The sequence below is a fragment of the Chiloscyllium punctatum genome, chromosome 2, assembly GCF_047496795.1.
Source record: "Chiloscyllium punctatum isolate Juve2018m chromosome 2, sChiPun1.3, whole genome shotgun sequence".
In the NCBI taxonomy this organism is placed as follows: domain Eukaryota; kingdom Metazoa; phylum Chordata; class Chondrichthyes; order Orectolobiformes; family Hemiscylliidae; genus Chiloscyllium; species Chiloscyllium punctatum.
The window spans coordinates 143,735,017-143,761,758 of NC_092740.1; the positions used below are offsets into that span (position 1 = coordinate 143,735,017).

The window sequence follows — 26,742 nt, forward strand, 5'->3', positions numbered from 1 at the left end:
ACACTGAAAAAGTACTTATGTTGCGGGCAGCTGTGGAATCTCTATCACACAGTAGGCGAGGTGAGGAGCAGAGGTTCTCAAAAGCAAATGAATTGAACGATGGAAATTACAGAAAGCCTTCATCCCATTACAGCATTGTCTGACTGCAAAAATCAACTCCCATCCAGTATTTCTGCTTTTTCTACAGAACCTTTAACTGTTCTTGTTTTCAAATGATTACTCCTTTCCCTTTTAAAATATGATGTCTTCTTCAGTCAGTGCTTGTGGTAAGGTAATCCTTGTTCTAATCACCCTCTGTGTGAGTACATTACTTCTAATAATCACTTGCACCTCTGGTGATAATCCTGGGTCTGCTGTCTTTTTTTATTACTTATTTATTCATGGGATGTCCACATTGCTAAGACAGCATTTACCATTCAGCTCTACTTGCCCTTGGTGGTGGTGAGCTGCTTTCTGGAACCACTGCATTTCCATGTGGTGTTGGTTTACCCACAGTGCAATTTGAAAGAGATTTCCAAGATTTTGACCCAGTGACACCAATGGAACGTTGATATATTTCCAAGTCAGATGGTTTTCGTCTTAGAAGAGAACTTACAGATGGTGGTGCTCCCCCGCATTCATATGATTTCATAGCCACCAGAGTCAAATTCTTTTTTACCATGTAATTTCATTAAATATTCCATGTTCACGATTACCTGTGTGAAATCCCAGTTAAACATTTCTGCTCCCACGAATAATTTATGAATTTACTCCACAATTAAAACCACTAAGGTCTTCCCAATGGAACTGTATTTGATGGACAAGAGGTTTTAATTTGCAAAGAATTAGTGTAAAATTAACAAAAGACATGCTTACTACAGAGATTTGAGGACATAACTCAGACTGACAATTTAATGCAATAATGAAGGAATGCTGCACTGTAGGCAGCGTTGTTTTTCAATTGGTAAATGAGTGTGCTTTTCAAGTGACTGAAATAAAGTCCAACCACACTGTCAGGAATAGAACAAATGATTTCTCACAGTAGCCCCCTTCCAACACTTATCCTTCAATCAACAGCTAAAATCAGACAATCTTGTCATTATCTCATTGCTCATGTTGAAGCTCTTCCTACACAAATGGCTGTTGCCTTTCCCTGTTTTCGAAAAAAAGCGAATACCCTTCTAAAATTCTTCATTAGCTCTAAGGCATTTCAGGATGTCATGTAATCATGACAGGCACTTTATAAATGAATGTTTTTGTTTCAAGTGTGTTGTACATAAACTTTACACCAGCCAAGTTATTGGAGGGAATCCTGAGGGACAGGATGTACATGTATTTGGAAAGACAAGGATTGATTATGGATAGTCAACGTGGCTTTGTGTGTGGGAAATCATGTCTCACAAACTTGATTGAGCTTTTTGCAGATGTAACAAAGAGGATTGATGAGGGCAGACTGGAAGATGTGATCCATATAGACTTCAGTAAGGCGTTCAACAAGGTTCCCCATGGGAGACTGGTTAACAAGGTTAGATCTCATGGAATACAGGGAGAACTAGCCATTTGGATACAGAACTGGCTTAAAGGTAGAAGACAGAGGGTGGTTATGGAGGGCTGGTTTTCAGACTGAAGGCCTGTGACCAGTGGAGTGCCACAAGAATCGGTGCTGGGTCCATTACTTTTTGTCATTTATATAAATGATTTGGATGTGAGCATAAGAGGTATAGTTAGTAAGTTTGCAGATGACACTAAAATTGGAGGTGTAGCAGACAGTGAAGAAAGTTACCTCAGATTACAATAGGATCTTAATCAGGGATGGCACGGTGGCTTAGTGGTTAACACTGCTGCCTCACAGTACCAGGGTTCCAGGTTCAATGCCAGCCTCAGGTGACTGTCTGTGTGGAGTTTGCACATTCTCCCGTGTCTGCGTGGGTTTCTTCCAGGTGCTCCAGTTTCCTCCCAGTGTCCAAAAATGTGCTGGTCAGGTAAATTGGCCATGCTAAATTGCCCATAGTGCAAGGTGCATCAGTCAGAGGGAAATGGGTTTGGGTGGGTTACTCTTCAGAGGGTTGGTGTGGACTGGTTGGGCCAAATGGCCTGTTTCCACACTATAGGGAATCTAATCTAAAAAGATGGACCAATAGGCTGAGGAGTGGCAGATGGAGTTTAATTTAGATAACTGTGAGATGCTGCCTTTTGGGAAAGCAAATCTTAGCAGGACGTATACATTTAATGGTAAGCTCCTATGGACAGTTGCTGAAAAGAGACCTTGGAGTGCATGTTCATAGCTCCTTGAAAGTGAAGTCTCAGGTAGATAGGATAGTGAAGAAGGCATTTGGTATGCTTTCCTTTATTGGTCAGAGTATTGAGTACAGGAGTTGGGAGGTCATGTTGCGGCTGTACAGGACATTAGTTAGGCCACTGTTGGAATATTGTGTGCCGTTCTGGTCTCCTTCCTATTGGAAGGATATTGTGAAACTTCAAAGGGTTCAGAAAATAATTACAAGGATGTTGCCAGTTTAGGATTTGAGCTATAGGGAGAGGCTGAACAGGCTGGGGCTCTTTTCCCAGGAGTGTTGGAGGCTGAGGGGTGAGCTTATAGAGGTTTATAAAATCATGAGGGGCATGGATAGGGTAAACAGACAAAGTCTCTTCCAAGGAGAGGGGGAGACCAGAACTAGAGGGCATAGGTTTAGGGTGAGAGGGGAAAGATATAAAAGAGACCTAAGGGACAACTTTTTCACGCAGATGGTGGTACATGTATGGAATGAGCTGCCAGATGAAGTGGTGGAGGCTGGTACAATTGCAACATTTAAAAGGCATCTGGATGGGTATATGAATAGGAAGGATCTGGAGGGATATGGGCCGGGTGCTGGTAGGTGGGACTAGATTGGGTTGGGATATCTGGTCAGCATGGACAGGTTGGACCGAAGGGTCTGTTTCCGTGCTGTGCATCTTTATGACTCTATCTGTGCTGGGGATCAACTATTTGCTCTACTTATTAATGATTTAGACAATGCTGTAGAGAGCCAGGTACACATATCTGCCAAAGATCAAGGAGCAATGGTAAAATTATTAATGCAGACAATATGTAATTTCAAAGGGGAAATAGATTTATTGAGTGGGAAAAATTGTGACTGATAGGTTTCAATGAAGATAAGGTTGAACCATTTTGGACTAAGGACGAATAGATCCAATTATGTCAAAATAATCAAAGTCTAGAAACGCAGGTGCAAAGAGATTTAGGGATCCTCATTTCCAGATCACCACAATATAGTAGTCTGGTACAAAATAAATCAAAAGTCCAATGATTCATCTCCTTTCTAACCAGAAGCTTGTTAGGCTATATCTAGAGTACATTTATGAGCTCCATCCTATGGAAAGATATTTTCAAATCAAACAGTTCAAAGATGTTATGACACAATTCTGGAGGAGGTGGGACTTGAACCTGGCTCAGAGGTAAGAACACTATGACTGTGCCACAAAAGCCTATTTGTGGGAAGTATATAGTGGCTTTGAAAGTGATGCAATGCAGATTCACTCGAATGTTACCATTTTCCCAAAGATCACCTTATGAGAAGAGTCTTTTTGTTCCCTGTAATATTGAAGGTTAAGGAATGATTTCATAGAATCATAGAATCCTTATAGTGTGGAAGTAGGCCATTCGGCCCATTGAGTCACATCGACCCTCTGAAAAGCATCCCACTCAGACCCTCAACATGTTCTCCACTCTATTTCACTCACCAGAGCCTGCAATACCACTGCCTTCTGTGCTCCTCACTCACTCACTCAGGCCCCCTCCCTACAGGAAATAATAGTAATAACTGTGCCCAAACTTCTATCTCCCCTGATACCAATCCCTCTCTCTCATTGCATGAGGAAAACAGCCCCCAGTAGGGCAGAAAGAGTAAAGATGGTTGGTGTGGTGCCCATCATTTGGCTCCTCACCCCTTCTGAGAAAAAGCTCCTAACTTTGATCACATTGAGTAGACCCTGGGTTGGTATTAGAGGCTACCCTTAATTTACTGTGTCAGGATCCCCTGAGCAAAGGCTAGCCTGTTTGACTTGACTAAGACCTGCTAATAACAAGAGAAACATAGAATAAAGGAGGAGTAAGCCAGTTGGCCCATTAAGCCTGCTCCATCATGGCTGATCATCCAAAGCAGTACCCTATACTTGCCTTTTCCCCCATACTCTTTCATTTCTTTCACAATAAGAATAATAATTTAATTATCCTCTGAATTGGCTGAGCAAGTCAGTTAGGTCAAAGGCAATGAAGCATGGGCAAAGGCAATAAATGCCTGCCTAGCCCACCTCCCATGAATAAATCTATGAGGTTGTGAGACAGGGAGAGATCATGCATCACTTCCTGTGATAAAATACACATTCATAACCACACCAGACTATGTCTGTAGTCTGTGAACTTTTGAACTTATATAACTCATTTACTCCCCTTTAATATTTTTTTCCTATAGTTTTCCATTTCAAAATAACCAGTAAAGCTTTACTTAAACAAAATAAAAATTATTTTATTGCACAGCATTATTATTGCAGAAGGTTACTCCGGAACAGAGCGATAGTTATCAGATCTTCCCTCCATCATAAGGTCAGAAGCGGGCATATTCACTGATGATTGAGCAATTTCAGCACCATTGATGACTCCTCAGAGACTGAAGCAGTCCATGTTCAAGTGCAACAAGAGCTCGGCAATATCTAAGCTTGGACTGACAAGTGGCAAGAAACATTTGTGCCACACAAATGCCAGAAAATGACCATCTCCATTAACAGCCCACTTAACCATCACTTTTTGATATCCAAATGCACTACCACCAATGAATCCCACACAATCAACATTGCTGGGGGTTAACATTTGACTAGAAACTCAACTGAACTAGCTACAGAAATACAGTGGCTACGAGACCAGGTCAGAGACGAGGAATCCTGCAGCGAGTAACTTTCTTCTTGATTCCCCAAAGCCTGGCAATAAGAGCGTAAGACCATAAGAAGTAGGAACAGGAATAGCCCATTCAGCCCCTCAATTTCACAGAATCTACAATACAACAGAATCATGGCTGATCTGACATTCACACAATCCCTTCAGTGTGGACACTGACCTTCCAAAGAGCATCCCACCAATCCCCAACAACCGCCCCACCCCCAATCCTGTAACCCAGTAATTCCCATGGCTAATCTACCTGGCCTGCACATCCCTGGACACTATGGGAAACTTAGCATGGCCAATCCACCTAACCTGCACATCTTTGGACTGGGGGAGGAATCCAGAGCACCCAGAGGAAACTCAAGCAGATACAGCTCCACACAGTCACTTGAGGCTGGAATTGAACCCAGGTCCCTGGCACTGTGAGGCAGCAGTGCTAACCACTGAGCCACTGTGCTGCCCCTCACATCTACGTAATACTTGATTCCCCTACTAATCAAACTTCTATCTATCTCAGCTCTAAATATACACAAAGGCCATGCCCAACAGCTCTCCTCAGTGAGAATTTCCAAACACTCTGACAGAAAAAAATTCCTCCTCATCTTCATCCAAAAATTGGTGCAACTTTATTCTGAGGCTATGTCCTTTGATCTGAGACTCACCTATGTGGGGAAATAACCTCTCAGTAATTACTTCGCCAAGTCCTTTAACCTTCCCCTATGTCTTGGTGGTGACGTGCTGCAATGAGAATGACCTCTCTCTCAATGTTGAGAAAACTAAAGAACTGATCATTGACCTCAGAAAGAAAAGGGAAGAACACGCCCCCATCTACATGAACAGAACTGAGGTTGAGAAGGTGGATGGCGTCAAGTTCCTCAGAGTGATGATAACTTACGATCTGTCCTGGACTTCCCATGTAGATACAATGGTTAAGAAGGGACAACAATTCTCCTTCTTCCCCAGGTGGCACAAGAAATCTGGCATGTCCATAAGGACCCTCACCAATGTCTACTGATGCACCACTGAAAGCATACGTCCAGGTGCGTAAAAGCCTGGTATGGCAACTGCTTTGCCCAGGAGTGTAAGAAACTTCAGAAAGTGGTGTGCACAGCCCAGACCATCACAGAAGCCAACCTTCCATTCATGGACTTCATTTACACGGCTCCCTGCTGCTGAAAGGCTGCAAACATTATCAAAGACCAATTGCAGGGGAGAATCCAAGATATGGCATCCTGTTAGGATTGTGTTTGCTGGGTTTCACGCCACAACACCAACCCAAAAGAGCTTGAACCCATCCCATTCACTTTACTGTGAGTAAAAACAAAACAAAGGAGCTAGAAGCCCACAAAAATGACTTACCTTTGTCTTTGCAGCTGGAGAATGTCAAAAAAAGGACGAAGCTCACCTGGGGCCGGGGCCATGGCCGAGCCCACTGAAGCGGCAGGTTTGCTTACTCACCAGACCCTGGTTGAGGAGCTGGCCAAATCTTGTGAGGTCCTAGGGAACCAGATCCAGGAAAAAAATGGAGAGAAGCTGGCTCCTGAATCTGCTATGCTGTAAGACCTGGGAAAAGGGACCGATGAGCTCGAGTGCTGGGCTGCAGGGGTAAAGGCAGAGACTGATTCCTCCAGGAGATGGATTGAAGCCCTGGAAACACAGGTCCAGGGTCTGTTGGATCTGGTAGATGATCTCAAAAACATGGGCAGAAGAAAGAACTTGTGCATTGTTGATTTTCCCATATACTAATTCAGGCTTGGCCAATAGCCCTTCCGTTTTTGGGAAACAACTAAAGCCTATGCTAGGAGCTTGGAGTGCAGGTTCATAGCTCCTTGATAGTGGAGTCGCAGGTAGATAGGATAGTGAAGAAGATGTTTGGTATGCTTTCCTTTATTGGTCAGAGTATTGAGTACAGGAGTTGGGAGGTCATGTTGCAGCTGTACAGGATATTGGTTAGGCCACTGTTGAAATATTCCATGCAATTCTGGTCTCCTTCCTATGGGAAAGATGTTGTGAAAGTTGAAAGGGTTCAGAAAAGATTTACAAGGATGTTGCCAGGGTTGGAGGATCTGAGCTACAGGGAGAGGCTGAACAGGCTGGGGCTGTTTTCCCTGGAGCGTCGGAGGCTGAGGAATGACCTTATAGAGGTTTACAAAATTATGACGGGCATGAATAGGATAAATAGACAAAGTCTTTTCCCTGGGGTCGGGGAGTCCAGAACTAGAGGGCGTAGGTATAGGGTGAGAACGGAAAGATATAAAAGAGACCTAAGGGGCAACATTTTCACGCAGAGGGTGGTACGTGTATGGAATGAGCTGCCAGAGGAAGTGGTGGAGGCCGGTACAATTGCAACATTTAAGAGGCATTTGGATGGGTTTTATGAATAGGAAGGGTTTGGAGAGATATCGGCCGGGTGCTGGCAGGTGGGATTAGATTGGGTTGGGATATCTGGTCGGCATGGACGGGTTGGACCGAAGGGTGTGTTTCCATGCTGTACATCTCTATGACTCTATGACGTGAATGTTTGGGCTGGGTGGGGGTGGGACCCTCACTCACTTTGGTTGAACATCGAAGCATCTCTGGCAAGATGCCCCCTTATTAGCCTGTTGTTCTTAGACAAAATGAGAACAATTTAGGAATATTGCCATAGCCTAATGGTCATCAATACGATCAAGGCGTGGAGGGCAATGCATCAGGGTGAGGGCAATATTGCCAAAACATCATTTTTGACACCCATAGTTGGTATGCTGGCATTTCAGCCAGAGATGATGGACTCGCGTTTAAACTATGGGCAACTAGGGGTGTGTCTTGCCTGGGTGATTTATTTGAAGGGGACATATTGATGGCTCAGAAATATGAATTGCCTCCTAGGGACCCCTTTTGTTTTTTTCAAGTTAGAAATTTCATATAAAAAGAGACCACACTTCTAACTGATCCTTTTAGATCCAACATGGAGAAGAGGGTGTTGAGTGCTGAGGGTACATTATCTGTTAGCAACACTTATCATCTATTGGGAGAAGTCCCTTGGACGAGACCAAAGGGCTCTGTAAAGTATGGGTGAGGGAGCTGGATTTTGAGATCTCTTTTGAAATATGGGAGGACATCTGGGAAAATGCAAGGAAGATTTCAATTTGCAACAGGACCCATTCCTTGCAATTGAAGATTCACCACAGGGTCCATTTGGCCCAAGACCACTTCACAAAATTTAAAGTGAAAGCATCTCCAATGTGTCCTAAATGTAAAGTAAGCATGGGCATGCTTACTCATTGTCTTTGGTTCTGCCAAAGACTGCGGGCATCCTGGAGTGCTGTGGTAGGCGAAATAGAGAAGGCCTTGGGGATGGAGGTGGAGATGAACCCAGTATCTCTTCTCCTTGGCTTTGTTAATTCACTTTCACTGGATACACACACAAAAAAAAGTTTTTCAGTATCCTCACTTTTTGTGCAAGAAAGAACATTCTGTTCAGGTGGGTGTTGGAAAATCCCCCACGTCTGGTGGGCTGGCGTAAGCTAGTCATGGAGCACATCCCTTTGGATTTTCTTATGAGTATGGTGCACCACAAAACTTAAAATTCCTATAAGACGTGGCTGTCTTTTTTCGACAACCTGGGTACAGATTTGTCCGCCATACTAATAAGAGCAATTCTACGTAATGAATCTGGAATCCAGAGGGGAAGAATTATAAATATATGAATATGTATATACGTATGCACTCGATGATCAAAGGCTCTTGCTTTGTTTTGTTGATCTGTGTTGTTATTATAATTATTATTACTGTTAAGATGTTCCTTTTGTAGCTTAGTTACTAGTTATTATTTATTTATCTACGTAATTAGTGGGTTTGTTTTTTAACATTGGTTTGAATTGTTTGGTTTTGAATTTGTTCTAATATTAAAAAAAACTTTTTCTTTTCCTTTTATTTTCAATAAAAATATATTTTCAAAAAAGAACAATCACACCCTCTTACATCAGGCAGAAGATACAGAAGCCTGAACATACACATTAACTTCTCCCTGGCCATTATCAGACTGATGAATATGCTCTCTAGCCTTAAATAATGCTGATCTTGCTAACATTGATGTCACCTAGGGCATGTCCTGTGCAATGTAACTTGTATGCCTCTGTCTACGTCTTTTTGATCTATACATCCTTGTTGAGTATGATTTGCCTTGTCACTGTACTTTGGTATAATCAATCAATGAGATCACCTCTTATTCTTCTAAACTCCAGTGAGTACCAACCTGTTTAGTCTTTGTTCATAAGATAATCTCTCCTCACTGTGGTTCATCCTAGTGAACTTTTCCTGAACTGGCCCCAATGAGATAACATTTTTTTTATGGGACCTAAACAGCTCACAGTACTACAAATGTGATCTTACCAGCAATTTGTACAATTTCAGTAAGAGTCCCTACTTGTATACTTCAAACCGTTTGAAATAAGGGCCAACAATCAGGCCTTCCTGATTACCTCAGTGTTAGCTTTTTGTGTTTCATGCACAGTATCTCCAAGTCCCTTTGTGTCCTGGCATTCTGTGGCTTTTTTTTTCATTTAAATAATATGTTGTTCTTTTGTTCTCCCTTCCAAAATGAACAACTTTGCATTTCCCACATTAAATACCATTTGCCAACTTTTTGCCCACTTGCTTAACTCTCTCAAGAACCTGCCTTTCCACCTATTCTTGTGTTATCTGCAAATTTGGCTCCTGCTGAGTTTCTCCAGCAATTTCTTTTTTGTTTCAAATCTCTCAGCATACAGAGTTCTTTGTTTTACTCAAGAATAGATGGGGGGGGTGGGCTTGCCTAGAGATAGAGGACACTACCAGTACACCACAAGCCCCCTATCCTAAGGCTGTCTGCTGAGCTCCACTCTCTGCCGGTCTCTCAACTGCGCAGACTCCACACTGGGCATCTAGGGGTCCACTGCGCAGACTCCACACCGGGCGCCACGGAGCCCACTGCGCAGACTTGTGTGCCAGCCCGCCGGCCGGAAGTGACGTCACGGCGCACTCGCGGCTGGGGGGGAAGATGGAAATGACATCATGTCAGGCTGACGGTGCTGGGGACGGCGATGGAGGAGGAGCAGAAAGAGAACGTTCCGAGGGCCGCGGAGAGCGGCCTGGGCCCAGGCCCCGGCTCAGGCCAGGGCCAGGTGAGGAGCCAGAGGAGGATTATCTGCAACTCGGAGATCTCCCGCCAGCGATGATCCGCCCTGAGACTCTCCCAACCCACCCCCACCCCCACTCCCGCTTTCCAACCGTTAACCGTTAGGGACCCCCCCGCCCCCCCCCCCCCGCCAGGGACTGACACCTCCCCCTCTCCCCCCCCCCCCCCCCCCGGGACTGACACCTCCCTGCCCGCAGAGGCCGACCCCCCCTTCCCCAGGGACTGACACCTCCCCCCCCCCCCCCCCCCGGGACTGACACCTCCCTGCCCGCAGAGGCCGACCCCCCCTTCCCCAGGGACTGACACTTCCCCCTCCCCTCAGAGATTGACACCTCCCCTTCTCCCCCCCCCCCCCCCCCCGAGACTGACACCTCCTCCCTGCCCGCAGTGGCTTACACCTCCCCCACCCCCGAGACTGACACCTCTCCCCCCTCCCCCCCCCCAGGGACTGACACCTCCCTGTCCGCAGAGGCTGACCCCCCCTTCCCCAGGGACTGACACTTCCCCCTCCCCCCCCCCCCCGAGACTGACACCTCTCTGCCCGCAGAGGCTGGCCCCTCCCCCCCCCCCAGGGACTGACCCCTCCCCTCTTGCCCCCCCCCCCCAGGACTGACCCCTCTCCCCCCCCCCCCCCAGGGACTGACACGTCCCTACCTGTAGAGGCTGACCCCCCCCCCCCCCCCCGGGGCTGACTCCTCCCCACCCCCATCCCAGGGACTGATCCCTCTTCACCCCCAGAGAATGACCTCTACTACCCAGAGACAGATCTACCCCCATCCCTACTACCGGGACTGACATCCACCATCACCACCGAGAGGCTGCCCCCACCACCTGGAGACTGACCCCTACCCCCCATCTCTACCACCCAGAGACAGATTTACCTCCTCGTCCCCCACCCAAAGAGAGATCTCCCCCCACACTGACCACTAAAGACTGACCCCACACCACCACAATGCAGAAACTCAACCCCCCTCCCACCACCACCACCACTCTGCATTAACCCCACCCAGGGACCCAGCCAACATTATAACGCCCCAGAAAACCCGTAGACCTCTCTTGTACTGGGACTTCTCTTGGACTATGAGAGATATCACCCCCCATCCCCCAAAATTGCAGTACTGCTTAAACCCTATAGAACCCCCCTGAATCAGGATTGTTTGAAAAGAGACCCTCGTGAAACTGTGATACCTCGGAAACCCTAAAATCCACCCCCCTGACATTGAGAAATCTTGAAAACCTAAAGACTGCTGTCCAATACTAGGGCAGCCTTACAGTCCAAGAGATCTTCCAAACCTGGGGCATCTCTGAAACTCCAGGGGAAATCCCCTCCAAAGACTCCTTTGCAAACCTCAAAACATCCCTGCCTGAAATCCTGGAGAGAAACCCTTTGAAGTCTGAATTTAAAACCCAGAGATTCCCCTTTCCAAAACCTAGAGAACTCAAACGTTCAAAATCAGCGATCCAAAAGGAAACTGGCCTCTTCTGGAAATCTTGCCGCACCTATTCTCATTCTTCTCAAAATAGACTGACACATCTTTACATAATATTCAAATCCTATTATGGAGGAATATGTGCAATCAAGATTCAAATTTCAATGTAGCACCCAGTTCTGCTTTTTGAATGAGACACTAATTCCCTCAGGCTGACATGAAAGATACAGACCACGGTTTGAAAATGAGCAACAACAAGTTCTCACTGTTTTTTTTGTCCACTGCTTATCCCTCAACAAATGCTTACAATGCACCTAGTAATTTATTGCTGTTTGTGGCTATGTTTCTTATTTTGCAACAGTGGCTACATTGTGCGAGAGTTTGGTTGTAGAGTGATATGGGGTATTGTGATGTTGTCAGTTATACTCTGTAGGTGTGATTGCTTTTTAGTTAACAGCAAATTTGGTTTATTGTGAGGTCATTGAATAAGAACTTTTGAGTACTGCACTGGTGTGTTCTAGTTTATATGCTGAAGACGATGAAGTTAGATTTACGGCAACAATCTTCTGATGCAGAGGCAAGAAGTGATCTTGTTGAAACATTTTATTGAAGACTTGACAGGTGCTGAGGCACTGTTTCCTTCACCTGAAGGGTCTAGAAATAGGGAACCATAGCGATCGGGGAGAGTTATTCAGGCTGAAGAGTTGTGAACATTTGCAGTTTTCTGTTACCAGAGAGCTGTGGATGCTTTGTCGAGGTTGAGAGGGACAGACTTTGAACATTAAGGGATTGGAGGGATATGAGAATCAAATGGCAGAGCAGGTTTAAGTAACTGGGCAGCCTCCAGCACCTCCTGTTTTCTTGTGTTTTCCAGACCCATCATTGAATCACAACTGAAATTGTCCATTTCTATGAGTTCATAAGTTTTAAAGCATGAGGAATGAGGAACCTCTGGTAACTCAGTTAGTAAATTCCAGAAAAAAAATACTTTCTCTGCCTGTGTGAACAATTTTTAATTAAAAACAAACAATGCTGGAGATCACACCAGGTCAGGCAGCATCCATGGAGAGAAAGCAAGTTAACATTTCGAGTCTAAATGATTCTTCATCAGAGCTGCAGTAATTTTTAAGTTTGGACCACTATAACTTCTCATTAGTCAACCCACTGAACAGCCGCTGATTTAAAAACAGAAAGTTGTCAGGTCAGGTAGTGTTCTTTGGAGGGAAAAGCAGGTTTTCTTTCCATGATTATATACTTTCCTTCCTATCTAATCTCCTGCAGGCCACAGTTGGATGTTTGTGTTTTGTATATATCCTAAATTTTAATTGCTCCAGCATTCATAGCAATGGCCTCAACTCTGAAATATCCTCTCTATACCAGTCTGCCTTTCCACATCACATTCCTCCTACTATCCGACTTGATACCTCTTTGGATGGCTGTGTCGTTGTGCAAACTTTCTGCTTTGTGCTAAGTTTTAGGCAAGCACAAAATACAGGGAAAGAGGTGAAGATAGAAGAAGAGGGAAGTTGCTGAATTAAGTTTCATTCACAGTTGTGAATTGACCTGTTAATTGGATTCAATTCTTGCTTCAAGGCAAGGGGCTAGGGATTAGGGTTGAGCGTATGTGTGTAAAATCATGTCAGTTAACTTATTGTAAAGTTATGCAATGCTGTGGCACAGGCAGAATCAGTTTGCACCTGAACTGATCTTCAAACACAGCATTTTGCAAAAAGCAAATAACAGCAGCAAATTAGGATGATTCTATAGAATGTGCAGTTTCCTAAAAATGTATTTTCATAAGACAAAGACCATGTTTATAAATCTCTTGACAGATGTCTCTTTATTGGTATCACCAAAGTCTGTTTTTTTGCATTTATTACAAAAGCTATTCCCACTGAAGAAGATACTGAAAGTATGGTTACTGTGGCCTGGCCTGGAGTCATGTTGGTTTGTGCCTTAATGACAGACTCAGGTGGCTGGATCTCATGCTGTTGTGGATCTAAATCCTGAAACTGGCTGCTATTTTGAGTGGGTTGATTTATTATGCATTATATCAAGTGGCTGACGTTGAACAAGTGGCTTGTTTGTATCGCTTAAAGTTGGGTTAAAATGACGGGTGGTGCTGTTGCAATTCAATAATTTTTCGCTAGACACATTCTGAGCTGTTTCCTGTGACGACTACAGGTAGATCAGAAAGAACATATAACTTTAGAATGTCTGCATGTCAAATGTACTGATACTATTTTTAATTAATGTGAACTGTCTTTGAAGTTGAAGCCTCGTCTTTATTGACTCTTTTACAAGTAAAAATCATTCAGCAAACCTTAGTGACAGTTCTATAGCGTTAAACAAAATGTTTAATATTAGTGATGTCCTTGGCAATATTTTGTTATGCCTGGTTGCAAGACATGACGAGGCCCAACAAAGTGTGGGACAGAACTTATCTCGCAGTCACACGCTCCCACCCATTCCTTTCTCTACTCACAACACTGCTCTCTCATGATGGTATTTGGCAACCAACATTAACCTGTGATATTCATGGGGATAAGTTTGGACAGATCAAAGATCAGACAGAAACGATCAAATTTTCATCTCCTCTGATGTAAATTGCTACAATTCAACATCAGCTGACAGTCTGCTTGCTCTGAGGTTGGAATTTATTTTTGTCCTTCATCAGTATTATCTGTCTTGTAATACTTCCTGTGAAAGCAGCTGCTGCTTGTGATGCTCTTTATTCCAGTAATTTCATCTGTACTGCTTGTTCTAGCAGCAAACTAAGATGTTATAATGTATTAGAGTGTAGAAAGTTAGTGAGTTGTTTATTACCAGAAGGGAAAGCATATTCTTGTCAACTGTGTACATAAGCAAAAGATTGGAGGAGATTTATTCATGAATAAAATAATTCAAGTAAAATAATCTGCATCAAAATGAAATGCTTGTGTCTGAATAGCACTTTACAAGATCTTAGGATGCCCTAAAGCTCTTTAGATCCAGCAAAGTATTTTTGAAAGGAAGTAATTGCATTGTTGGAAGTACAGCAGCCATTTTGTTCCCACAGTGTAAAGATCTCATTTTTGTGATGTTGCTTGAAGGATAGTTACAAGACACCAACTCACTGTTCTTCTTCAAAATAGTGCTATAAGATCTTCCATATCCACCTGAGAGGGCAGATGACACTTCACTGTAATGTTAGTTTAATGGCATCTCAATGGATTGAGCAATCTCAGTGCCATTCAATTGTCTCAACCTAGATTTTAGTGCTCAGGTCTTCGAGTTGGAGTCGTACCCAGTACCTTCTGATGTTGTTGAGAGTATTGCCAACTGAACAATTGTAAAACAATTAAACAATCATGGTACTTCAAACTTTCTGGCCTTTTTTTTGGGCTTTGTCATTTCTTTTTAGCTTGTCTTGAGTTTGTTGTTTCAGTACTGAGAATCTTTCCAGTCACCTTGTGACATACAAGAAAGTGGAATGGATGCTGAGAGTACAATGAGTCCTGACCCATTGAAGGTGTAAGCCTCAACAATTTAAAATATTTCTGCTTTTGTAATTGCTAAATTGTGCAGTATAGTGTGTGCAAGTGGAATGAAACTTATTTTATATGCAATGGTTTGTAACTACAGGAGAGAAGAGGCTTTCATTTAGAAATGCTTGTCCTCTGGGAGGAACAATCATTGTATCACTCAATACCTTCTGGCTGAAGATCCATGCTTTCCTAGCCTCTACAATACAGTCATAGAGAAGGACAGTAACAAAATGTGGATATTTAGGTCAGGATAACTTAAAACAATGTAATTTGTAATTTTTGTATTGCTACTAGCCAGCTGAATTACATTGCTGGAGGTGGAAGCAGAATAGTTTTTATTGAGAGATGGAGAATGATGGAGCTGGCAATGTTATATGATGTATTGTCATTTTGAAAGATTACAGTTAGTTAGCTTGTGTGAAGGCGGTGACAAGCCTTTTTGTTCTTATTTGTAAATAATGCTTCTGAAATTGGAGTCATGATTTGCATATGCAGTGGAGCTTTTTAATATATACAATGTATTATGTGAACCAAGTTTGGCAGAAATCTGTAAAGAAAGTAGTCTAATCTGTCACGTAGTGTAAGCTGTTAAATGTCACTGTTCTTGTGTCAGGTGAAGCAGCGCAGCAGAACCGATGGACAAGAGCTACCAATGAAAGCTAGCCCTGCTGCTTACATTAAGGATTTCAGTGACCCAGTCTACAAAGAAATTGCTGTCACCAATGGCCATATCAACAGAATGACTCGTGATGAACTTCGCACAAAGCTAGCGGAGCTCCACCTGGAAACCAGGTAAGTATCATTCTGGCCAGTGATGGAGGTTGGGGGGGGGGGAATAAAACACCGGCAGATAACTGTTGCATCCTGGTTCTATAGGATAATGTACTTTAGAAGTTGTAAAAATTGTCTTCTATGTGCAGCATGCTACACTGTTGGTGGTCATTAAGAGGTGGGTGGGGATTGGTGGAGACACTGAAATCCAAAACCAGTTCTTGTGAAAATAAGCCAGTGTAGTTTTCATTTATGTCTCAACTAGACCCATGTAGAGTTTCCTTGTTTCTATAACCATATGACCTTCTCTTGGTCCTGTAGCAGTAATTACTAATGAGTACATTGTGGCTGCCTTTGCTGTTTTTCAGTCAAGTCTTGTGTCTAGAGTTGACAAAGGTTTGAAATAGATTTTAAGTGTAAAAATTATGAGCATAATTTTAGGAGCCCAAGTATCTTGTTCTGTGTCACAGAACCAGAGGTCAGGGCATGTCCTTTCCAATTCCTTTAATATTCTCTTGGCCAAATTCTCAACTCTAACAATACCATACTGATTGTATTTGTAATGCAGGTTGCATACTTTTGTGCAAGTAACTATAAATATATTAACTCTTTTGGAGAAAATGATGTACCAGGAAAATAAATTGCTGTTGATGAAATGTATAGGAATAATATATGCATATTATTAATTAGATTTTTCTCTTTCTGTCTTAAATTCTGTCAATTCCTTCTGTTAGTCTATTTTTCACTTTTAGTCTGTCTTACATGATTTGTTTCATCCTCTGTCTCTTTATGTTTATGTCTCACGGTTATTGCTCTCTTGCTGATCTCCTTTAGGGGAGTGAAGGATGTACTGAGAAAGCGATTAAAAAATTACTACAAGAAGCAGAAACTGACTCAAACATTGCTAATCAAACCAGAGTGTTCTGATACGTATTACGATTACATCTGTGTCATTGACTTTGAAGCAACATGTGAAGAGAACAACCCACCAGAATACTTGCATGAAATTATTGAATTTCCCATTGCCCTTGTGAATACCCGCACCCTCGAAATTGTAAGTAATCATCTGCTTTGTACACCTTGCATGAGATTTAAATAAGATCTTGCACCTTATCGTAAATAAAGCACTGTGCATCTGTGTATGCAGTCTCAATTAAGTTGGAAAATGTTGTAACAAGAATTTACAAATGAAATACTACCTCTGTACTACCAGGTACGGCCACATTCCTGCCGTAACTGGAGAAAAAGCCTAGATAATTTGCTCCAATGTGTTCATTTTCTAGGGCTTGAACTTCTGACAAAGGTAAAAATGTTACCACACAAGCCAAGGTGACACTTAATCTCTGTAAAGAAATATAATCTTCCTGCAAGGTTGTTATATTTTGCTGGGCAGTTCCTCCTGTAAAATACTACTGTTGTATAAAATGTGTTTGCTTAATACCATGTTTAGTTTTCCAAACATGCAGCTGCATTCCAGGGTCTGCTTAATGACAGTTTGCCAGTGAAATCTTTTATAATCAGTGTAGAAATTGGGACAGAATCACTGCAAAATTGAAGGAGTTATTGAGAACTTTGGCCACATAATCTTATAGGCCATGTTTCAAGTTTTCCCACTCACCTTTTGGGTGAAAAGATTAGGTTAGATTCCCTGCAGTGTGGAAACAGGCCCTTCGGCCCAACAAGTCCACACCGACCATCCGAAGAGCAACCCACCCAGATCCATTTCCCTCTGACTAATGCACCTAAAACTGGGCAGTTTAGCATGGCCAATTCACCTGCCCTGCACATCTTTTTGAACTGTGGGAAGGAACTGGAGTACCCAGAGGAAACCTACCCAGACACTGGGAGAATGTGCAATCTCCACATAGACAGTCGCCCAAGGCTGGAATTGAACCTGGGACCCTGAGTCACCTTGCCACCCCTGCTTTTAAAAGGTGCTTCCTGATTTTATTTCTCAATGATCAAACTCTATTTTCAAGTTGATGACCTCTTGTATCTCATTGTTCTTCTTTTTTGTTCTTTGAGGGACCCTTCTGAACAAATTAGTTGTGGAATTTGTATGCATTATTTCAAAATATAATTCAAAAGCTGTGTAAAGGCCTTGAGACACTCTGTGGATGCAAAAGGTCCTATATAAATACAAACATTATTTTTCTCTTAATTGTGTGAGGCAAGATTTCACAAGGTCTCTGAGGATATTCACAAAAGACCCTTTTTATTTTACTGCTTTCAAGGAGGATACATTCCAGGAATATGTCAGACCAGAACTGAAACCCAAGCTGACAGAATTTTGTACCAAACTCACAGGCATCACACAGGTAATCAGGTTTCATTTAAGTTTTGTTTGGTTTAAAAATATCTTTTGAATGTCAGATGTTTGCTTAAAATTTGTTTTCCACATGTCAGAAGATTTTACTGACATTTTCGTGTTGTCTAATAGTGGCATTATAAAAGTAATCAGGTTGACTAGTGACAGATGGAGTTTAATTTAGATAAATGGGAGGTGCTGCATTTTGAGAAAGCAAATCTTAGCAGGACTTACTTACTTAGTGGTAAGGTCCTAGAGAGTGTTACTGAACAAAGAGACCTTGGAGTGCAAGTTCATAGCTCCTTGAAAGTGGAGTTGCAGGTAGATAGGATAGTGAAGAAGGCGTTTGGTATGCTTTCCTTTATTAGTCAGAGTACTGAGTATAGGAATTGGGAGGTCATGTTGCGGCTGTACAGGACATTGGTTAGGCCACTTTTGAAATATTGCAAGCAATTCTGGTCTCCTTCCTATCGGAAGGATGTTGTGAAACTTGAAAGGGTTCAGAAAAGATTTACAAGGATGTTGCTGAGGTTGGAGGATTTGAGCTATAGGGAGAGGTTGAATAGGCTGGGGCTGTTTTCCCTGGAGCGTCAGAGGCTGAGGGTTGACCTTATAGAGGTTTATAAAATCATGAGGGGCATGGATAGGGTAAATAGGCAAAGTCTTTTCCCTGGGGTGTGGGAGTCCAGAGCTAGAGAGCATAGGTTTAAGGTGAGAGGGGAAAGATATACAAGGGATGTGAGGGGCAACATTTTCACGAAGAGGGTGGTACGTATATGGAATGAGCTGCCAGAGGAAGTGGGGGAGGCTGGTACAATTACAACATTTAAAAGGCATCTGGATGTGTATATGAATAGGAAGGGTTTGGAGGATACGGGCCAGATGCTGACAGGTGGGACTAGATTGGGTGGGGATATCTGGTTGACATGGACGGGTTGGACCGAAGGGTCTGTTTCCCTGCTGTACATCTCTATGACTATGCGTTTTGAGATTTAAAACTGCAGACAATTTTTTTTAAAAAGTACATTTTTAATTTGCATTTTTTTGGTGGTGTTTTCAAAACATCCCTGATTTTCAAAGCAGAATATCTAAAATATATCCATGTGTGGCCACAAAGTATCAATGATTAGACTCAATCGATGCGCTACTATGATATATTAAGTAGTAATTTCTGAAAGGCTTATTAGATTATTTAGAGTTGGCAAAATTCTTTTAACGTGCATTGGTAGAGTAGCAAAGTGTGGTTCACCTTTTATCACATTTCTGTTACACTTGTATACTTGCGTTCCCCATTCTATACTTCTATGACCACATTAATAATGGAAATATTTTATCAATAATTGTATAAATGTAGCCACAGATTAGGTAATTTTCAATTGGAGATTGAAGTCTAGTACATTCCTCCCTTCTTCCATACTGCTTTAAATCCCAAACTTTAAAATATTTGTCATCACCTTCTTTGTCTTAATATTTAAAAGAGAGAATTTAGCAATCAAGAATTAATTGAAGGTTAATATTTCAGCTTGTTTAAGTGTACATGCTTCGTTTATTCCAGGATATGGTTGACAAAGCAGGGAGTTTTCCAGATGTTCTTCAGCAAGTGGTTGGCTGGATGAGAGAGAAGGAACTTGGAACCAAATGCAGATATGCAGTACTAACTGATGGGTATGTATTAGACCCTCATGAAACCCACCAAGATCTTCAGACTGACATTAGCTCATGATGTGGTGGTGCTGCACTGGGGTGGACAAAGACAAAAGTCCCACGACACATGACAGGTTTATTTGAAATCCAAGCTTTCTGAGCGCTGCCCCTTCAACAGATAATTCAGAAGAAACTGAGTGATTAAATGGGAGGATTGCATAATTTGATTAGTTTGACTACTTTGTTAATTTGCCATAGTATGCCTGCTAATTTACAATGCAGTTTGACTCAGTTAATACTTTACACAAACTATTCTAGTAGGGGGTTGGTTAGCTTAGTTGGCTGGACAGCTGCTTTACAATGCAGAGTGACACCAAGAGCATGGATGAATTTCCACACTGGTTGATGTTACTATAGACTCTCCTTAACCTTGCTCCTCGACTGAGTTGTGGTAACCCTCAGGTTAAACCACTATCTGTCATCTCTCTCCATCTCTCTTTCCTTCTCGCTCTGTTGCTCTCTAGTGAGAGAGTTGCCTCTGAGATTATGGCAATTTTACCTTACCTTTTCCTGTTCGAATTTCTGGTGTATAAATTCTCCATTACTTGGGCACCCAGTGTACCTTTGATGCCAGAACTCCATCTGAATGGTATTTTGTAGCAGTCGATTAATACTGTATCAAGATGATAAGACCATGAGGCATAGGAACAGAAGTGGGCCATACAACACATTATCATGGCTGATTTATAATCCTGGTCATGATGTGCAGTTATTGTCAGTAAAGAGAAATAAAAGACCTTCTAAAGCCCCTGGGAATGTGGACTGCTCTTCAGAACTATGCTGCTGGTCTAACATCCAGAACTGTGTACCTGACCACCACCAACTAATAAACATCTGGAATTCATAATTGCGTTTCCACAAAACAATTGGATATGTCATTAATATTGCATGTCTGTAATTGTAACTTGGATTTGGCTTTCTCTATGTGACTGACTAATTCAATATAGCAATTTATTTCCAACCCCCACACCTTAGCTCCTGGGACATGAGCAAATTCCTCAATGTTCAGTGCCATCTTAGCAGCATCGAGTATCCACAGTTTGCAAAGAAATGGATTAACATTCGAAAAAGTTATGGTAACTTCTACAAGGTTTGTAATTTGTTTTTCCTGGTGTTATGAATCCAGTAATAAAATTAAGTACAAATTTTGTTATTATCCAACAGGCAGGTTCAAAACCAGCGGTCTGTCTCTCGGCCCAGATGTCCATCCCTTTAAACCCTTACAAATCATTCCCGTTTGTTCCTGTATTTCAGACTGGTTGCTTTTTCCTGTTAAATACTTATGGATCTGAAGATTTGAAAATTGCATTAATCTCAAAAGCAGATACAGTCAGTTCTGATGTAACGTGATAGTTCTGTTCTCATGCGATCTCACTTTATATGAAAATCTCTCAATAGCAGCGCCATCTATAGTAATGGGGCTGGAACTGCGTTATGACCAGTACGTGTAAGGAAAGTTCACGTTCTACAAATAACGGTCTAAATTCTTCAATCACGTTAAAGACAATTCGTGTTGAAGAAACACGCTTTAAAGCAGAACAGACTGTAAATCCAAATGCCAAGATTTGTTGTTATCAGCAGTGTTATTGAATGTATTTGATGATACGTGGTTGTGCCAACTTGCCAGACCAATGGCATTGACACTTGGGCACTCCTGATGTTTGTTATTTACACATTTAGAAAATGGATACTGATATTGAATTTAATCCACTGTCGCTAATTTAAAGCATATTGTGGTATTCTTGCCATTGAAAATTAAAACATTAGAATAATAAATTTGGGTAGACAAAGATCATTATTGAAACAATCATAATGGAGACCTCACTGGATGGCTTACATTCTCTCATCATCAACTGGTGAGTGCGTAAAGGTAGTGGATGCATTGAAAGAGAATTATGAAGTGTTCAATTTGTGCTTAAAACAAGTACAGTAGGAACAAATTACTGCAGATGCTGGAATCTGTATGAAAAAAACATTGCGGGAGATCACAGCGGGTCAGGCAGCATCAAAGGAGAGAGAGCACGCTGAAACTTTGAGCCTAGAATAATCTTCAGGAGAGCTGGGACAGTTGGAACTTTGTCCTCAGCTTTAGGAAGGATGCTGAATTGGAATCATTGATCTGAATCAGTACTGAAACAATTGTATTGCAGGGAGCAGTGATCTAAATATTAGTCTGTATTTATGTAGCAGATTTAGTCCGAGGCTATAAACTGTAATGGTCCAAGGGCAATAACCTAGTAATTCGGGTGTACTGAATGTTGGGGATACAGGAATGAGGAGAGACGAATCTCGATGTCTGACTGACTAGCCCTGAGATACCCCCTTTATTGGGTCTGAAGTTATGTTTATGTGAAGTTGCTGAGAACCAACAAGTGCCATGTGAGCAAAATGCAGAAGATCAACCTGGTGTGGCTCTGATAAGAGGGGGAGCAACTGACTTGTGCAGCAGTGGTGACTATCTGAAGAGAACGATGGTGCTTGCTGTCCATCAGGAGCTGGAGAAGGTTGTTTTTTTTTTGGGGGGGGTGGGGGGGAACAAATTGATCCTGGACTGGAGAGAGCAGTTTCATAAGTGGCCTGCATTCTGAAAATCTGCAGACTGGCATTTCCAAAGATAGTTTACATTTCCATCTAGTGCTGAAATGCTATCAATTTCTGACTGGATTGATGGAATGTGGCATATGGATTTTGGGAAGTCTGGAGCAGTGATTTAACAGTAATGGCAGCAGTGAACTATGGTGAGGACACAGCAGAGCTAAACCTTGAGCAGTTACCTCATGATTGAGCTGTAATTAGAAATACAGTAGTGAATTATTAATTCTGTATTTGGTAGCCTTCAAGGCAACATTACTTTTTTATATCCATTAGCCTGATATAAAAATGACGGTCTTGAAATGTGTGAAAAGGGCTGCTTTTTGAAAAACTATAGCAAGTTTAAATTATTACACATTACTGAATCAGTCCCCATCCTCAAAAACACAGCTTAGTTTTTAACTATTAGGATTTTGTACTGATTTTCAGATTTGCACATTATCAGCAATCGGTACTGTTGATGGCATCAATGACAGTGTTTACTGCTTGCACCTGTGTAGTTGGAAGGGCCATTGTTATCCAACTGTCTGAGGTTGTTCAAACAGGGAGAGACCATCAAGCCCCTTACCCTTGTTACTCCAATTAATCTGATCATGATTCATCAGTACCTCAATTAAATTTACCCACCTTTGAAGAATATCCTTTGACACCCGACCCTGGAAAAAACGCCTATTAGTCTTGGAAATTTTTTTACTAATCCGGTATCTATATTTCTTCTATTGTCAATTCTGACCATCACTCCATGGCGTTTATAACTTTGTTGCCTTGATGATGTCACGGCGTTCAGCCTATTCCAAAGGCAGTTACGATTCACCCACACAACGGTGTGGGCCTGGAATCGTGTGTAGGTCAAGGATAAGTTACAAGCTTCATTGTATATTAATTGAATAAGTCTTTTTTAATGACAGTCCGATGGTTTCCTCACTGCTAACTTTGACTGGTTTTATTTAACTGATTCTGCTGCTGATGTTACAGATCAGAACTGATTATTGCTGCAGATCTTGTCTTTAATTTTTTGGATTGTTGCATTTTTCAAGACTTTGAATTGATTCTGTTTTTAAAAAAAAAATTACTTGACCTGAGAGCATCAGCTTTTTCTAAAACACTTGATGAAGTTTGTTCCAAATTCCGTTTTGTACAAATTTGTCCTTGGCTGTTACCCTTGGCTGTTTTTGAGAGAATCTCTGGTCATCTGCCTGCAGGTTCCCAGGACTCAGACCAAACTCGCCTCTATGCTCGAAAAGCTGGGGATGAAGTATGAAGGGAGGCCTCACTGCGGGCTGGATGATTCCCGAAACATCGCACGTATTGCTATACGAATGCTGCAGGATGGATGTGAGCTGCGAGTGAATGAGGGGCTGCAAGCAGGGCAGCTGATGAATGTACCAAATAGCTCCCCACTAGAGAGCGCTCCTCCTCCATATTCATCATGGCAGAAAATCTAGTCACCATAAGAAACAAGACAGGAGCAAGCTGGATTCCAGTAAGCCCAGTCAGTTTAAGAGAACACAACATTGTGACTACTTGCTGGCAGCTGCAAAAGACTCTATTGTTTTCTTTAGAAACTGACTCGTTCAAAAGCACTGGCAGAATTTTGTGCCACATTTTTCAATTAAGTCATAGGATTGCATGTTGCATTCCAATTGTGCTGTGAGGCTTACTGTACAGTATAAAATGCTGAAAGGTGTGGGGGATGAGAACTAGCCAAATTCAGCTTAATCCTTTAGAACCACAATTTTAATTAAAACAAAACACCTACAAAAGCACTGATGTATAATAATCCAGCTTCGCCTTTTTATATCTCGTTGAGTATAAACCTTTCAAAAGTATTGTGAAATTATCACCTTTAAAGAAAAATACTCTTAATTAATAGTTTGTCATATGCATCCTAAGGTCATATGAAGTCTGTCTTATCTAATGGAAACCAAGAATCAACTTTATGCAGTCTTAAGCTCATGACAGGGATATTTTTGTTTATCTGATTAGATTGATGGCCCAGCATAATTCCTATGCCATGCTAATTTGCCAAAATAAATGCAGCCCAACTTTATTGGGTTTGACTAATAAGCAGAAAATTTCAATGTGGTAATTTGCTCCATCAAAGATGGTGGTAACCTGCATTTTTCATAGTCATTTTCCTTACTCTCTGCCTCAAGGGAACTTGTTCTCTTTTCTCTTTCTCTCACAACTCTACGTTTAATTTTGTACTAATTTAAAATTTCTAGCAAATTATATCCATGACTTTTGTATGCCAATTGTTTGAACATGTAGATCCAGCTAGAATTTATACTGCAATGCTCATTAGATTTTTAAAATACAATATTTATTTTTCTTTATACATCACTTACCATACTTTAATATTTCCCTTACCTTCTAAAGGAGGCAGAAATAGCAATTAAATTTCCTAAGACAGAGCCACTCTGTACTTGTTCAAGAGTAATGAAGGCTGTTACGCCTTTTGAACTTTCCATCGAGCAAGAGCTCACAGGAGAGATTCTTCCCCCTTGTTACAAATGTGTATCACTTTACAGTGCCTCTTAATTGTATTAACTATGGAGATAGGTTTGGCTGCTCATTCTCAAAGGATGGAGGTGCAGGGTCAGTGTAAAGGGGCATAACATTTCTTCAGTCGACATTGTTCCCTGAAAGGAGTGTGGAATTTATCTGTCGTTTCATTTCTCCATGTGAAAGTTTCAATAGGTTGGGACTTGTTACAGATGTTCAGTGCCTTTGTTTGGATTTGTTGATTAAAGGCTCATTTTCAAAAGATTTCTTAAAACTCCATGTGTGCTCTTTATTTGAACCTTTAGTTTATGAAGCACACTTCCAACATTGTTGGTTGGGTAGCTGATATAAATGATTTTCCTCCACATGATGAAACCTAAACAGGTAACATTGTGCTATTGAATGAAACTCTTGAAGGACTCAGCTCCTCTTCTCATTGGAAACTATTTCCTGAAATTTTGATTTTGGACCACTGAAAAGTAATCTAAATGGAAGCACTTAGCCATAGCCCTGCTTCTCCGTGATCCTATACAAAGCTAGGCTTGTGGAGTTGATTTACTTGTCTTTGATTTCACTCAGCTGTGCCTGAGTATAATTGCAGGAGCGGACATCTTGGGACCTAGAAACCTACCCTGCTATTCAATAAGGTTATTGCTAATCTGTCCTCATCCTAATAAAAATTTCCCCATGTCAGTACTTGTAACTGAACCACAATAATTGGCTACAGATAAAATAACCTCGCATTGGTCATGCAATTCCTATTTCAACTGAAAAATGAATTTAAGCGTTGAACCTCTCTTTTCATTGATCTAACTTGCTAGTACCTGTACACAATTAAAATTAACTGACCACTCTCTGGACTTGGGGATTGAATGGGGAGTAAACTTGCATCCTTGCAGTCAGTGTAACACTCCCCTTTATGTAGGCCTTCATAATACTGTTATGATCCACAGTAACTAAGCAATTTAGATTTACACAGACACTAATATAGTGAAAAAGTGCATGTTATGTTTACTTTAGGGTGAGCATTAGAGTCCTGAGGGATGAGGATGTTTCTGAAATTTCTTAAAGGTGCATTTTAGGAACGCTTTTAAAATCCAGCATGTGAACCAATGTGGGGCTACTGAGGGAGATAATTCCACAAATCGATTGTAATTGGGAGCTATAGTTAAAGGCCATGAACTGGCATTCAAAATTAAAAAGAGAAATAAAACAGATTTGCAAATAAAAATTGTGAACCTAATGTTTTGTGAAATGAAAAATCAGTAAAAGTTGATAAGAAAAGAGATACATATTGGAAAGTGACTGCAGGTTGTTTGGAGGTTAGGGAGAGGCTGTGGTAAAGTGGGAAATCAGGATATCAATAAAGGTTTTAGCAGTTGCTGTGTGAATTGGTGACTGAGACAGAATATTTTTAAGGTAGAAGCAGACTGTCTTTGTCATGAAATTTAAAGATATTCATTAAGTCGTTGAGGTTGTACGTAGTTAGCTTGGTGTTTGTGTGGATATAGCTGGTGGGTGTTAGTTATAGACAACGATACATTGCAGACTTTTATATGTATCCTTGCAGATGCTTATTGGAAAAAACATGCCCATTCTTTAAACAAAAGGAAGGGGGATGTCGTATAACTGGAGAGATCCCAGAAAGGCAGTGGATATTTAAGACAGCTGGATGTTATCATGACATGTAATATTCTAGTATAAAGTCCCCACTGCACCTTTGGTACATTCAGTAACAATGGAATCAGTGCATTGTGTAGTCAGTCAGCTATGTCCATTTTACAATCAAGCAATGTAGTTGTAACGTCAGCAAACAACCCAGTGTGTAAGTC

At 41.7% G+C, this 26,742-nt stretch overlaps 1 protein-coding gene across 2 annotated transcripts in view; it reads left to right on the forward strand.

Moving 5' to 3' along the window:
* The window catches only part of eri1 (exoribonuclease 1), a 65,808-nt gene extending 40,634 nt beyond the window's left edge, over positions 1-25,174 (forward strand). Inside the window, exons 1-7 of one of the 2 annotated variants that reach the window (XM_072589228.1) lie at positions 9,912-10,059; positions 15,644-15,822; positions 16,636-16,855; positions 18,036-18,119; positions 19,665-19,774; positions 20,789-20,903; positions 23,608-25,174. In XM_072589228.1, the coding sequence (XP_072445329.1) occupies positions 9,979-10,059; positions 15,644-15,822; positions 16,636-16,855; positions 18,036-18,119; positions 19,665-19,774; positions 20,789-20,903; positions 23,608-23,850 (1,032 nt within the window). In that variant the 5' untranslated portion in view covers positions 9,912-9,978 and the 3' untranslated portion in view covers positions 23,851-25,174. Of the gene's footprint in view, positions 1-9,911; positions 10,060-15,643; positions 15,823-16,635; positions 16,856-18,035; positions 18,120-19,664; positions 19,775-20,788; positions 20,904-23,607 lie in introns of those variants that run through there. The other variant, XM_072589233.1, reaches the window with a different exon arrangement.
* The last annotated feature ends 1,568 nt before the right edge of the window (positions 25,175-26,742 follow it).